General features: G+C 35.3%; 1 protein-coding gene across 3 annotated transcripts in view; it reads left to right on the forward strand.

Annotated features, from left to right (window-relative positions):
* The window catches only part of LOC115237499 (WD repeat-containing protein 47), a 51181-nt gene that overhangs the window by 3504 nt on the left and 30645 nt on the right, over positions 1 to 17032 (forward strand). For all 3 annotated transcript variants that reach the window (XM_029810571.1, XM_029810573.1, XM_029810572.1), the window contains exons 4-5: positions 6712 to 6822; positions 7191 to 7266. In XM_029810571.1, the coding sequence (XP_029666431.1) occupies positions 6712 to 6822; positions 7191 to 7266 (187 nt within the window). The remainder of the gene's footprint in view (positions 1 to 6711; positions 6823 to 7190; positions 7267 to 17032) is intronic.

The following is a 17032-nucleotide window of genomic DNA, read 5'->3' on the forward strand; positions in this document are numbered from 1 at the left end:
TATTAATTTTTATAAAAAAAAAAATAACTTTAAGAAAGGAAAAAAATAAACAAGAGAAAGTTTGCTATTTATAATTATTAAAAACTGCCAGAAAGAAATTTGTTTCTAATTAATAAAGTATTAAAAAATACGCAGTTTAAAAAATTATGCAGTATGTTTGAAGTGTCAGAAATTTTTTTGCGTTAGAAAATTGCGGATTACATTTACATTATTTAATTATGCTCGTCGTATTAATACAACGGTATGTACAGTTAGTATCATCTATATCTATGAAATAACTCTGTTGCACCGAATGCATTCAATCAAAAGATGGAGTACATTGCATTCTCCAATAGATGGCGATAGCGAATGCCTTTGTTGTGTTTATTATGATAAAACATGTGCTACAACAATAGTAGTTCAGATTTAGACAGATTTAGATCATAACATACTGTCGATCAAAATAGCGCTACCCTAATGCAAGAATTGATCGGAAACTGATTATTTTAACTGTTTAGTATCGACCTCTCATGCTGTTTCTCGAAGTAAGAACTTACGTTTTAGTCTCACTTTTTCTTAAATAGAATCTTGATTAAGTCTTGTCACGAGTATCATGGAATTAATCTTGCCTTAAAAATTTATTATATAAATATTAAAGTATTTATATATAATATCTCCAATATATCTTTATATATAATATCTAATATATATCTTTTTCATATTTATTAAAATACTTGAAATATTTCAACAAATTACTTAAAATTGATCACCCAGAGATCCCAAAATTTTTATTTAAAAATAATGTAACTCAATAATTTTTATTTAAAAATAATGTAACTCAAATATTGAAGCTTTAATCTCAAGAAATGATTCTAACGTATTTTCATTGATATGCTGTTTCACAATCGAGGTAACCTTCGAGTAAGCGAACATTATTCATCGAAAGATCGATGTCACAATCGAAATTAGAATTCGATCACGGTTCATTGGCATCGACCGCTAACATTGTGCCCGAACCGGATACCGGATGCATATAAATATATACAGCATAAAATCATGATCCTATACAATTTCGCCATTGATCTCGCTCTATCTATGATTCACGCGCATACCTCCACCATACATATTTATGGTTGCATTGTCCCATTCATACGCGTGACTGTATTCTGTAAAATATGCATGAAACGTGCAAATTTTATACTTAGGCCTGATTTGAATATTTATGTACATTATATATATATATACATTTGCATTTATTCAAATCAAAATTTTAGTTTACAATGTTTATAATTTCTAGTAGCAAAATCGTTATCGGTTGTTTCTCATCTGCAATTTATGATGTCTTTAGCTAAATTGAAAGAGCCATCTTAGAATATTTGTGCATTACGAGAGGTTTTCCAAGTATTAACTATTTAATCGTGTCTTTAAATAAATAGTATTTTTTTCATTATATATAGTAATAAAATACAATTCCATGAATGCCAATGAGACTGGTTAGCAGTCGCATTGACGTTTTCGAGGAATGAGTCGAGAAATTAACTCGGTCCAAAGAAGCCTCGAGTGTCAGGCACTTCGTTAGCAGCGAAATACGGCGTATTTAGACGGCAATGTTTCGCGGTCGAGATAGAGGCCAAATGGGAGCCCTTGATCCTTTGGCGAGTTCAACAAACGTGGTTATTCTTGATGATTTGCTAGATTTATCGGACGATGTGTTCCGTTTTCAATGACGTATATATAAAACTACTCATAAAATACATATTTTATCTTTTTTCGAAATATCAACACGGCTGGAAAGTAATGTTTGCTTTTATGTAAAATAATTCTCGAAATTATTTCGAATTATTATGTAAATTTGGAAACACGGGAAATTGGAGAAATTTTCATTTAATTTTACGTCAGCAAATTAAAAATATATAAAATACAGAGATATGTATTATTTTTACACTTAAAAAAATATAAGTCTTCAAAAAATATTTAAATCAGTATAAAACAAAATTTTAAAAATATAAATAGTTCTTAAAAATAGATACACAATATTATTAAAAAAAATTCTAATTTTAATTATTTGAATAAAATTAGTGAATAAATTTAAAAAACAGCATGAAAAAAATATCTTTTAGAACATCTATAAAGAAGTCCGAAAAGAAAATAGATTATAAAATTTAAGTCCACGTACAATTATATAAGAATGACATTACTTGTTAATATCAGTTTTTGTAATAATTTAATTTCCATTATCCATTACTTACAACTAAGCGTTACCATATTCGGAAATATCGCTGAGGCAACATATACTTTTACCGTCGATTGTTCACGGAGGTGTAACGCGTCGAATTTTTATAACAAGAAGAGAAATTACTTGATTCGATGTATGGAATCGAATGACGCCAAAGAGACGGATTCTCTTGACACATCGGTGAGACTCTTGGTTCGCAGTCACCTACTTGCGCGTATACGGCGAGATGCAGCACGTAATTAGAACGCGCGAGCGGCCGTCATTGGTAACAAACGAGGCTTTGTTGAAACATCATCGGAATACGAAGTAATCGCGATACGGTCTCTCTTTTTCTCTCGAATTAAAGAGCCTCGTTTAACATTGAATACTCCAGGTGTTATGGGTTAAAGATGAATAAAAATCTATCTTAAGTAAAATCATCGTTTCACAGCGATGAGTTTATTTGTTATATAAGTTTTAATTGTGTATTATATTGAGAGTGCGATTATGTAATTGTATTAATTAATTTCTTTTAACGCTCTGCAAGCTTATATAATAAATAAACCCATCGATGTGGAACAATTCTTATAGTTTGCGAAATAAAATATTATCAGGAACGTTGCTTTGTTTATATTCAGGAGAGTCTAACTAATTAAGATTAATAAGAAATTTTCAATAAAGAGAATAACGTTGTAATTTTCCGCAATAAAAATAATAATTAATAATTAATATAATCATTAAAATCTGATAACTCTCTATTTAATAATTATAATAAAAAATAATTCTCTCTCGATTCTTTATCATTCAAAATTTATTACATTGACATATTTAAAAAAAAAAAGATCTTAATTATTTTATTTGATTTTATAGCAGTATAGTTATTGCTTTCCGAAGATAAACTTTTGTGTAAGTTATGTTTGCGAACATATATTCGCGTTTATAACACGATCGCGTTATTAAAAATTGCAAAAGCATGCACAGTAATATATTCCGGAGCAAGTGAAAACTTGTTGATTGCAAGCGAATAAAAGATTGTAAAAAGAAAAAGACGTATCAAGAATATATTATTTAATGCAATGACACCAAAATATTTTGCGTCGACGATATAAAATCCTACGTGTGATTTTAAGAAAGCAGAACGGAGAATTTCTTTGCCGATTGTATGGACTGCGCAAGCAACGTTATTTGAAAATTCATAGGAATTCGTGTTCGTTTCTGGTATAAAGCAGAAAGTGTAGCGATACCCGCAGGCTGCTGTGTGAAATTGAATATAATTCGCGTGTATCACTTCAACTGCGAGAAATAACTGTGAGGCGCTCGTAGCTTCTGTCTCTTGAAGCGAGACATCTGCCAGATGTTCCTCCTCGAAAGCGATTGTTCGCGCGATCGTATGTGCTCTTCTTTCTCGAAAGTTATTCAATGCAACCGAAAGTAGTATAAATTGATAAAAAAAATTTTGCTAATGTTTATTTTCTCTCTTACATTTAAAAAATATATATTTATGTATTTTATCTTAAGATTTTCGAATATATTTAAATACTTTTAGAAATTAATTATAGAAATTATTCTTGCGTAATTATTTTAAATATTTTAAATATTATTACACCGTTTATACTGATGCTAAATATCAGTTAAGCAAATTCTGAAGAAATTTGTCTAATATGTCATGTAATGATTCAAAATAATATTTTTCGCGGCTCGTCAGATTTAACAAACCACATAGGTTATTACGTTCGGTTCCTGAACGACTATATTTAAATCGAACTTCCTGCACGACCTCGTTATCTAATCGTAACACCTCCTGCGTCATTATATTACCGCTCACCTATAATCGTTCTCGATGTTCTTTTCCACAACTTTCTATTTTTTATTAAAATGCGCGAAAGGGAGCGAGTAATATCGACACGCTATTTACTCTGCGAAAATACTGGGCCGCGTTTTTCCCCCTTATCCTACACCTATCTCCGCATTTGCGTTTGCGAGCTTCCTTCAAAGAGCTTGAAACTTTCTACGTTTCTCGCGGTTGCGCCGCGCCGCTTGTCAGCGTCAGCTGATCGCCGTGAATGCACCGCGTGCGCGTGCAAGCCACCGCGAATCAAAGCGGCCCCTGATAGGCTTTGTTATTACGAGCGGAGCTGGAGCCGACAGAACTCGGACGAGCTCAGTCAGAGTTTAATGTCGCTGCCAGGCGGAATCGTAGTCGCCACCGCCGCCGCCGTCGCCGCCGTCGTTGTAGCTCGTGATACTCCACGTCGAGTCGCCTAGTCGGCCAGTATCGGTCCGGTATCGTCCGTAGTTGCAACCGAGCAACATACCGCTTGTATTTCTCGAACGCAATAAAACGAGCGCGAATTCCGTGGATTCCCGGGCGGTCAAATCGGGTTCATCTTATCTCTTTTTTTTCCATTTCGCGGTGCCAAGAGAGTTCGATCGCCAAGTGCATTCCGATTTAGTTAACGCGGGAGACCCCTCGGTCCTCGCGACTTGATTTTTCGACGCATTTGTTGGCGGAATCGCTCGCGCAAAGGGAGTCTCTCGTGGCATGATGAAGGCGTGAAGTCGCGATTTGCGACGGCCAGGAAGCATGATTTATCACAAACCAACGACGCCGCGATTCCGTATCGCCGAACGGATCTGCGTGCAGCCTCCTAACAATCGGCCGATTTATAGTAAACAGAACAGTCACAGCAGCACGTGCAGCCTTAGAAGCGTTGGTTCTACGCCGCCATGCATAAGCCGGTAAATACTGTTCGTTTAGTCAGTTTAGTCCATTGACATATTCGCTGCGATATAGTTATTTGACAGAATTAGATATTCCAGCGATTCGAAAAATATTAAATAAATAAACTTAAAAATTTAATCTTAAAAGTTTAATAAAATTCGGAGATAATTAAGTTTCTATTAGCATTTAATATATCGAAAGGACAAGTACTTTAAAAATTATTTCTTAAATAATCTATGCTCGCGATTTATTAATTTGTAATTTTTTTAAAAATGATAGCTTCAAATATACCTGCGTATATAAATTATTAAAGAAATCATTTTTGAAATATTTAATAATAATACGATATAACGCGATTTTTAGGTTGATTTATGATAAATATAATTTATGCGGTATTATAATTCGTTATATTATAATCATATCATAATTATATAATAATCCGTGTGTTTCTATATGTTTATTAATATTGGCAAATGTATATTAACAAAGAAAATAATTAATAATTTTAAGTACTAATTAAATGTTGCCATAATTTCCACGAATATTTAATTTTTATACTGTACAACTAATAAGAGCTTCGCTTGTAGTAAAAATCTGAAATTGCGTTGAGAGCTCATGTCGCATCGGAAAACGTTACCTCAATTGAGAACGCAGCACGCGCCATGATGCAGCGCGATTTTGTATAACGGTAACGAAAACTGAGCCATGATCGACTGAAGATTGTTTCAGCGATTTACAAGATATGTCGGTAAATCAAACCGTTATATCCAAAAATTGCCAGCTGTTTTATACATCAAATACTATTATACGAGAGCGATAATATCTGCTTTCAAGCGACGTAAATAATTACGTCAATTTGTAGCCAATAAAAAGTTTTGAGAGATTTTAAGAAAGTTAAGATGCCAGTTTTTTTTTTCAAAAAAATTTATATCCGGTTTTACGAGAAACAAGTAACATTTCGCGAATTCACACGCTGCTCATGCAGTCACTTAAGAGATAATTCCTAATCCCTTGTATATGCACCGCCGGAAGGTGCGAGTGTAAATTCGAAGAGGGCAAGACGGCTATGTTAGAAGTCGGAGAATAACAATCCCGATAAATCACGTCTCGCTTGAATAATCGGGAGAACCTCGTAACTTCTCGGACTTCTTCATTTCTATTTGATGTACGAAAATCGCGGTCATGGTTAATTCCCAGGCTCATTCTTCACAAGTGAAAAAGGATAGGTGCTTTAACAGGATATAGTGAATTATCTATAATGATTTGATAGAGAAAATCTTTGTATTCTGAAAAGCAGGAAGAAATATATTATCTATAATAATTTAACGCTACAATAAAAAATATTTTTTTAAACTTTCTTAAACAAAAATTGTTAAGTAAACATCAATGTGTTATTTTATATTTAAATTTCAATAATTTACACGTAATTTATTTTTTAATTTATCTGGAAGGTCATCCATGAATCTCGAACTTTTCCTGGATAAAAAAGTGTAAAGTTTCGGACTTATAACTGTCTGCTTCTCAGATTCGGACGTGTTTTATCTGTCTAGCAATTATACGCAGTTATTGCGTGTAGCATGTGATCTCTGGCTGGATTTACACCGGCTTAGCAGCGAGATTACCGGTCGGGACGGAAAATGTCAACAGAAATGGGAGATTAAAAATGACAGACGCGATTGTAGCAGTCCCGGCCGTAAATTCCTCCCGATTTTAAGAGAATTTATGATCGCGTGCATGAGATTGACGAGACTTGACTGCTGTCGGGAATTATTCGCGTCCATTCTGGCATTTGCAGCATAAAGCAGCCATTGGGGAGCAAAGGACCTTCTCCGGTTCACACGAGTACACCTGTCCGGTCTGGAATCCAGTCGCCGAAGCCCACAATCAATGGATCAGATCCAATCGCGTAAGTTCTCACATGCTATATCGCCGTAAAAATCTTTCTTTAATCCTGCTGTGAAGCGTAAGCGAAAATTTATGGCTCTGTCAAAGGCATTGCTTCATCTAATATATCGGTAGTGCTTACAGTGAATGGCTTTTTTTCTGATCCCCCGCAGCAATAAATTCTTAAATCTCTTTCAGTTTGTTACTTTTTCATATTTTATGTTTGTTAATTAACGAATATATTTAATTTTTATCCTTTTTTGTTATTATACTTGTTATATTCATATATTTATTATATTTTTCTATTTTTTTATATATTATTTGTATCTTCCTATTTCTTTCTGTAAAATTATTTATTTTTACAACGTGAGCATATATTGATTGTTGCAGGAGACAAAACTCGATGCCAGGTGGCATTTATGACTCAAGGGTGTCGGAGGGACATTATGATATCATCAAATCAAAGGTAAGTCAATTACTAAACTATCGCATGGTGTCTATTTTAGCACACCCTGTCTATTTTATATCCATAAATCTCTGACTATTTTAATTTTCAAGGATGTAATATTGCATTTATAGCGTTAAATTGTTTAATACGATAATTAATCATTTGATTATCATGAACATTAATCGTAAGCATGTCGATACATCACCTCAACTCATATGGTCATTTTATCACCACATTTATGATAATGTACCGGTTGTCTCGTCGTTATAAAAATTGCACGTTAACTCGTCACTCGCGTCTCGCGAGCTTTCTATCCGTCCTTCCTTATTTCCGTAGACTTTGACGTAAAACCTATAATTCGTTTATAGTGTTATTCGCCAGAGAAATCGGCTTTCGCACACATTTTCCGTAAATCGATTAAAATACCGGGCACATAAAGTCACTCTAAGTCCCCCTGTGTATAGTTTCCGGTGTAACTCGTAAGAAATTTTAAGCTTGTTACCGCGCCTTCCCCCAGTTTTGCGTCGAGCAGGAGTTTAATGAACAATATAAAAGACTTATGCATCGATAAATATCTAACAGGATATCGCGTATAAATCTGAATAATCATGAATGATAATTGCCGAATTTTTTTAGAAGATATGTTGGAATTATTATAAGCTTAAAATTATCTCACTTCATAAATTGGATATCACAAAGCAAAAAAAAATTCATCTTTTTTTTCGTATATATATAAGTATATGAAAAAAAAATTTTTTTTAGTTTGTAATTTCTCAGGTTAGTATCTTTAACAGATAGTATCTTTTAACAGATTATTTCTCTGCAAATGCGCGTTATTATAATTTAGTATTTATTTTGCAATTTATATAATCCTTATATGTGAATTAATACGAATTTTTCCAGTTGTTCATAAGAAGTATATAGATTCTTCATCTTATTGCTGATCTATTTATGGCTTAATTCTCTTCTCGTTATTGATTAGTCGTGGTTATTAAGAAATTGTCAATTGAACATCGTAATTGTCTCAACTGTCAATTAGCTATGGGATAATCTTCCGTATTCTCTTCTTTTGACTCGATAGACCTTATTTCTCGTTATATTTTTTATTATATTCTGTTTGTCTACTCGCTTTCTTGAAACGTATTTTTATATCGAACATTTTGATGACTTTTGCTCCTTCATAGAGGAAGCTTTGTTTTTTGAATTTGGTGAGTACCGGTGAAAGGGTTCATTTTTTGTAAAATTTTGAATTTTTTGAAAAATGTCTTTACACGCTGTAACTTTCAGAAAATTTGAGATATCGGATTAAATTTTTTTACATGAATAGAGTATTATTAAAGGATGGTTGGTACTGAATAATATGTTATTAATATGTATATGTTAATTTTCTATATTATTTCAAAATCTATGTATACATATAATATTGATCTACAATTTCTCGTTCTTGATACTGCGATTTATTGCATTAATGTTTTTCGAATACGCGAATCGGTTCATGTCCATATGCAATATAAAATTGCGTGTTTCCGCGCGATATAATACAACAATAGTACAGTATTAGTCAAAAATTTGCATGACAATTGCTGTTTCTATTCTCGATATGTCGGAAATGTAGTAGTGATAAAAAAGAGCCAAATAACGGCTTATTTACTACGAACAAAAGTAACAAATGAGCAAATGATGCCATTCGGCTACATATTTCCTCGAACGTGCTTTTTCAGGGAAATAACGATGAGTGTTTACATTTGACCTTCATTTATATTATATTTTTTTCTGTCCTTGCACCACGCGCGTATATATCATTCTTATTATCTGCTTAATCTTGAAATCACAATATACAGAGTACGACTGAAGAATTCACGTGAGAAATTGATTTGAAATTATTTACACTTTTAATAATTTTTAATAAATTTTTTATAACGCACGAATTTTGATAATTTTCTGCGAACAAAATCCGTGCTATTATAACATTAATTTGTCTTGGATATATGAAGTATATTTTTGTGACTAGCTGCATTGATGAGAGAAGCATCTATGATGAAGCAATATTAAATGATAAGATCGAAAAGTTTATCTTTTTGCAAAAGAAATATATTGCTGCTCTGGATTAAGCGACCTCGATATCGATGCGATCACATTATGTAACGTAATAATTCCGCGGAAGTGCCGTGACGTCAACTAGGTGCGGATAAGCTCGGTAGCTATAAACGACACGTTTTATAATTCTCGGTGCATCACTTGACTTGTTAAATATCAAAGACGGATTATTATGATTCCCGCTACTCTTTTAATGCGTATTTACCTATTTTTACCACTGCCATGTCTTACTTAGAACGCTTATTTGTCATTCACGAGATGCGAGAGGGTCTAGTTGATCCAGTTACCTTTTTCTTTTATTCGCGTAAAAAGCACGGTACATCGTCAGCAACAAGGATGCAATATATCAAACTGTCGAAGAACAGCGGAAGCTACGGTAACTATAACGAAGATTGAAACGTTGTGTTTGTCATAAGTGTGTCGCAGCTTACCAATTCTTCAGTTTCATCCGTTTGTCTTTGTATGATCAATCTAATGAATTGCGAATCGGCTATGAAAGTTCATGTTGACATACCTCGTGAATATCCATTCGCGTTCTACATTCGCGAACCTCGTACGCATCTAAGATTTTTACGTCATAAATACATTAACTCGTGTGCTCGATTCTCGAATTAATAAAGACAACAGTTGCAGGCGGTTTCTCTTTAGTGAAAATTTAATTATTGAATTATGACTACACGTAAAATACTTAACACACATTATATTTTCAACGATATATATAATCCATCTTTTACAATTTAAATTACTTTAAGTTTTAATATTATTTTAACAATTAGGTTTATATTAAAGTTATTTAATGTTTTTTTTTTTTTTTTTTTTTTTTATTTTTGTTTTTTATTTATACATACAACATACTAATATAATTTTTTCTTCTTCTATATGTTTAATGGATAGAAGCACTTTGCGTGCACATCTGCATATATTTCAACTTTTTGTCACCGAATGATTTACATTTGACAACATAGATAATCACAATCAGGCAACGAAGAGGTGGCACCACACGGTTGATGGACCGAAAAAAATGAAACTTACTCATGATATGCACGCGAGGGCTGATACTAGCGTGCCGGAATACTCAAGCTGCCTTCTAAACCGAATGAAATGGAATATCTTTGCGCCATAATAAACTGGAGCAGCCCAGTTTCGGTGCTGCACGAAATTAAACGTAATTTAGCGGTATTGGAAGTGGGAAGAAGATTGATGGACGATCGTAGATTCCCAGCAGCACGACCATAGGTCGAATGATTCTTTTCTTTATGACGTGCCGTTTGTTTCAATTCGCGGCTCATGTTTCTCCATGAGTTATGCTCATGCGAAAACATTTTCTCGAATAACGCGCTCGCCTTGGGTTAATTATAAGTTAATTTGGGAAGCAGTTCTATGTGAAATCGATTAACGTTCCACAAATAAACTGCAGCGGATAATGCAATAATCCGACGAGACCTTTGAACACCTACATTCGAAATTCTAATGCCCATTCTCGTCCGATGTTAGATTATGTTGACGCTAATGACGCAGCTGCGGAATGCAAATGCACGTAAATACATAAGAGCGCCGATGTTATCATCGTGTTGCCGCATACAATTAGAAGACGCGTCGTGTTATTGACAAAAATGGCATTCCGTGGGCGCTTTTCCGAGATTTTTCGATCGTCATCCGATAATTATGTAGAGGCTACTTCACGGTCGTTAGTATTTATAAAAGCAAAGCCGTGAAATAAAGCTAATTTGAATTAGACGAGTGGTTTAATCGAGCCTGAAGCGTGCGTGCTCTTCCAAAATTTTCAAGCTCTTTTATAGACGTAACAATTGACACGTGGACTCACGTTTGTAACGTGACACGTGTGTTTGTGCAAGTTTTTTCAAGGGAGTGTACCCTTTTTTGACGTATGAAGCCGCTATTTATCTTCAGTTGTCAAGGTGAACGGGCCACCACTTCTTCGTGTAGGTGTCAAAGAGAAGCCAGGTAACTTGATAACCCGCAAACATGCGCGCGTTTCCTTCTTACAATACGTGACTTGCAACCGACCACCGGTTGCAATATGCGCGATAAAATTTTACGATTGTGGCACTATATTTCGTGACGGTTTTATTCTTCAAAAGGATAAACACGTATCAAATGTTCTCACATGATGTATTAAGTGCAACATCCTTCGAGAAGATTAAATTGCATCCTGCATTTTTTTAATTATATCAAGAAATTACATTTAAATAAAAAATTATATATTCAATATTTATATCGGAAGGTGTAGAAACCTTTGAAGATATTTGGCAAAAAGTTCATAATGCCACCAACAGCAATCAAAAGGAAAAGTACGAGGCTGATCTCAAAAAGGAAATTAAGAAACTTCAAAGGTTACGCGATCAAATTAAGAGCTGGATCGCGTCAGGTGAAATAAAAGATAAGAGTACATTACTTGACTATCGGAAGTTGATCGAAACTGTTAGTATGCTTGCCAAGTAATAGCATGTATATATATATATATATATATAATTATTATAATTACGATAAAATTAACATATTTGCATTAATTGTGATTAATGCGATAACAATTTACATTCGCAGTAATTTTAATTAATTTATTAATTCATACATATAATTAGGTCTCTTTTCAGACAAATTATATTGCTTTCGTATAATCATAAATTAACCTGTTTTTATATATGAATGTTAAATTTATAGCATTGCTGTTATAGTTTACAAAAATCTTATTTGCGTAACGGTGCGGTATGCAAATACAGCTGCAATCCATTCTGTGCATGTTGTCTCTATAGAGTACAACGCAATTGTAGCTCCATCTTGTCGGCTATATGAAAGAATGATTCTACACATTCACCGGAGAGATATTATACTTTTAAATATCTCCTCTACCTTCCCGTTAATCAAGAGTAGATGGCGCCAGCCAATAATAGTTGTTAATGAAAATATTCCAGAATGAATATTAATCATATTATATTTGATGAATTCCATACGAGAGAATCTCTTTTTGTTTTCCAACTTTATTCGATGAAAATATAATTATAGAAATTTCGAATATGTATCGTATTGAGATTTTATTATAAGAGAGAAACAAATAATGAAAGTATAATTATATTATTTTTAAATAAAATAAATTATAATATACACGTATAAAAAAGGTATTTTATATTTAAAAGAACTTTTTTATTTTTTACGATTTTTTTTGCCATTTTGTTTTATCTTTATATGTTTCTTGAATTATATTTTATAAACTGATTTATTTGTGCTTTAGTTTTCTTTTTAACAAACGAAATTCGTGATATTCGTCTGTGTTTTTTATATATGAAAAAATCATACTATTTTCCTTTGAAAGGCACGCGAATCTGTGTTTGCATGGACTGGGAATGAGTCATTTGCCATTCTAGTTTGCAGTAATTTGAAACACAAATGTTTTTTCCTTGTACATCCAGATGTGGCATTCAATGTTGCAATAAAAATCGAAATCGTACATCTCGCCAAAAAGAGATGCATAATCAGGTCGAGTCTCATTTCAAGATTGAAAAATTACGGTTTATATTTTATTCCGTGATGTACTATATTTGTATTACATTTGTGAATCTGTCTATCACACATTTGATAATTGTACTTTGCTCAATACAAATTTATTTATTTATTTTTTTTTTATTCCACTTATTTTATTTTTTGTCCGCTCAGTTTTGCTCTAAAGATATAAGAAATAATTGCCCTATAATTTTCTCTTCTTTACTCGACTGATTGACGTAATCGGCTTAGGATTACAAGGATTCCGCATAAAACGAATGATATCTTGTGTATATATATATATATATGATCTTTTCAAAATCATACTTTGAACGCGAACATAGTTTGTTTCTGCCCACGTTGCGAAAGAAAGTTATATCAAAGATATGTCAACTTTTAATATGCTGTCAAAGTTTTTGATATATTGCATTGTGCGAGAAAATCGCGATAGTGCAGAGTTCATAGATGTCACATGATATATTGAGCATCGTCACGATGGTAAAGCCCCATATAATCGCAGAGCGCGCTTTCGTTGACGACCTGATTCGACCAGGGTCACATCGATGGTTCTTTCGCAGTTTCGCGCGACAAACCAAACCCATAAGGTTTGACCTAATATGGATACTTCGCCTTTAAACGAATGGCATACACACACAGATATCGGTCTGGTGGGGATCTCTGCATGACGGAGAACTCCTTCGAGAGGCACCGGGTCTCTCACGTATCTCGGGTACCCCAGTACCTCATCGGACGTGTATTACGACGCACACGCGTTTCCATACGAGCCACGATCGCGCTCCCACCACGTTGCGTGCATGCCGGTCGCTTAACGAACCGCGAAGGTAAAACCAAAAATCCCGAGTCCCTTCACACGTGGTGTCGAATTGTAAGTGAGTACGGAAGCGTATCGAACGGACAGCGGTATCGGAGAATTAAATTTATCTCGTGACACCATCTGCATATGACATTGTAACGCTACGGGCTTGTTAGCAATTTCATATAAAACTGCAACAAGACAAATATACATATACAGGAGCAATTGTCAACGGCCGCTAAATTTTAATTAGAGAATTTAGAGAGTTTAAAAAATTACATATGATTTAACATTTGTTTTTAAATTTCTAAAAAAAGAACAATGAATAATGTGGAAATTCCTTCTATTATCGAATAATATTTTAAAGCACTTGAAAGATTACTGCTATTATTACGGTTATGCGGAAGTATTATCAGATTACGACGGAATACATGGTCGATGAGCATCAGGATCAAGACAAGATATTTTCCGTCTTGACATATCAAGTTCGAGAGGTGTTTCTGCAAGCTAATTAGCATCCTGTAGTCGTAAAAATCATTAGGCGAGACAATTCCGAACAAATTCCTACATAAGTGTCCGGAGCAATTATGTGATGCATGAGCGAGGCGCGGAATCTCTGTACTTGCAAAGTCGGATATTAAACACTTTACCGAGAGTATATATCCGGAAGACTCGAGAGCACACAAGACAGTGATCTCTAATTGATTTCACGACGAGAGAGCGTTTTCTCTTCATAATTACACGATGTCGACGTCGGCGCATCAACAAGCGGCCATACGTCGCCTCGAGGAGCTCTTCAGGGACGTCAAGTTGGAACAACTGCACAATAATCCCGAGTTGATCAAGCACGAGATCAAGATCGATAAGTGCTGCGAGGTGCACGGCAAGCACGCCAAGGAGAACTGCTGGAATCGTAGAGGATCCTTCGGTAACGCGACCAGGAAAGATTCCTTCGGACGTCATGACGCTTACAATTACGCCGCCACGTCTCCCAGAAGAGGCTCTCTGGGAATGCCNNNTGTCGCCGCCCAAAAAAGAATTGCATCCTTCAACTTTTCCCAGCACCCTGAGGAAGAATCCTTTGGGATCGTCCATGAGCGCCATCAACAACACCAGGAAGGATCTCTTTTCGAACACCATCGGCGCTTCGCCTCTGCGAAGAGATCCCATCGGTCGCTCCATGGGTTGCCTTAGAAAGGACACCATGTTTAATTACAACTCGCCGCTGAGACGAGATTACGTGGCCAAGTCGATGACGAATCTTCAGCGTCCGGGGACGATGAGACGCGACGCTGTCGCCCCGAATTTGGCAAGCTTGTTCGTCGCGACCTCCGGCGATTATCGCGCGAATTTGAGGACCGGCCTTAGCTCGTCGAACGGCGATCTAAAAGCGCGCAGCTGTTCCAACGGGAATCTGAGGAGCTGCCTGGCCGGCTCCAGCGGAAATCTGAAGGGCAATCTGAACGTGACCCTGAGCTGCGACCCGTCATCGGCGAGTTCAGGCAGCCTGAAAAAGCCGGATGGCAAGTCGGCGATGCCGCTTTCTAGCGGCCGTAGGGGCTCGTACGACCGGCGGCGGCTCTCGACGGATTCTCTGGATAACTTGAAGAGAAACTCGTGGGATCCGGGTCGCAGGGGCTCCTCGGGCTCCTCGGGCGGATGGGACGATCCGATTTGGGAGGAAGGAAGCTTCGCTGCCCAGGTAATGACGAGTTTTGTTTACCCGCCTCGAGTAAGAAAGAGAGAGAGACAGGAATCATGTGAAAGGCCGATGATGCCATCGATAAGTAGAAGAGCTGAGTAAGTTGTGTATGCCGTAATATCACTTTTATAACGCGATTATATAGATAGGATTATGAAAGTCCATCGGTGAATGTCGTCGTTCGCGTGAAAAGGATTTGTCATATAAATAAACTCTGTTATTGCCGCGATAAAGCTAGGGATCTCGTTATCCGAGACCGATGGATATGAAATGTTCCTGTTGTTCCTGCGTTTTGCATTGTTCTACATTCCCACGAGCGACTAGAGAAAATGTATCGGTTTGCTGGCTGGAGAAAACCGGCTGGGGATTGTTACACGGGAAAAAATAAAAATTTATCAGTCCTTGTTAAGGCGATCCTACGCGAGTACGACTCGTACTTACGTGTGGGAAATACCGGGATCCGTTAATGCGTACGCTAAATATTGGGTTGCCGTAGAGATATGGAATGTATTTACTGGAACAGTTATGCCGTGTAATCCGCTTTTCGACATCGAAAACAACTATAATTTGCGTAGAAAAATGGGAGAGACCCTGTCGAATTTCATAGACTAATTGTATGACGGCATAGTTGAAACTTCTAATTTAACTAAAAATTTTAATCTTGTATTTTTATGTGTGGGATAAAAAATTGTACTATACATGCCATTGGCGCGAGAATAAATATATTGTGAAATAATTTTTAACATGGAACTCTGGATTTATCGAGATTAAATCTATGTTAGTATCTGCTTGCTTTCAGCTAAAACAATATTGCATATATTTTTTTGAACAATTTTATTTATATTAATGAAGCATTTTTATCGACTTTTCTTTTATATTATTAAATAACCACGAGCTTTATCGGGAAAATTGGTTTCGTGTAATACTGAGGGGAGACAAACATTTCTGGCACGTGCTGACGTCACCGGCATGCCGTGCATGGTATGAGAGTGTCACGCGTTAGTCATCGAAACGTTATGATACTCCCGCTAACAAATAGGGGAAATACATTACTGCTCCATTCACTTAAGCCTGGACATATCTAAGATCTATTTGTTCTCGAGAATTATCCATTAAATCGTATTTCATTATTTGATAATCAATCACGCGATAAATGACGCTAACTGATAAATCATTCTTAAAAAAGATATAGCTAAAATTAATATATTGTATAAATATTTATATTATATATTTTGTTTACAAAAGTTATATAATTAAAAAGTGTCAACATGTGCTAGATTTAGAAATCTATTTAGAATATCATTTACATTTTTAATAATTTTTAATAATTTACATTTTTTTTCAACAAATCAATATATTTTTTATTGTAAAAATAGGAAAAGGGAATCTATAAGGTTCTATTGACATGGTTTACATGCAGCAAATCGTGATAGATCAAAGAATGTTTTATAGTCGAATGCCGTTATTTCACCTTTGTTCGGCAAACGCTGGCTGTTACATTGTTACGGTACAATCTGTGTTCTCTCTCTGGTTATTCGTCCCATAGATAGTTCCGCGGATTTCCTGAAGCAAGTTCCCCGCAAAAAAAAAAGACAAAAAGGGGGAGGTATAACCTACGCACAGTATTCGGCCCTGAGCGGTAGCCTACGCTCTCGCATCAACGAGATTGATAG

Source organism: Formica exsecta, unplaced genomic scaffold (assembly GCF_003651465.1).
Source record: "Formica exsecta isolate Colony F162 unplaced genomic scaffold, ASM365146v1 scaffold298, whole genome shotgun sequence".
NCBI classification, from domain to species: Eukaryota; Metazoa; Arthropoda; class Insecta; order Hymenoptera; family Formicidae; genus Formica; species Formica exsecta.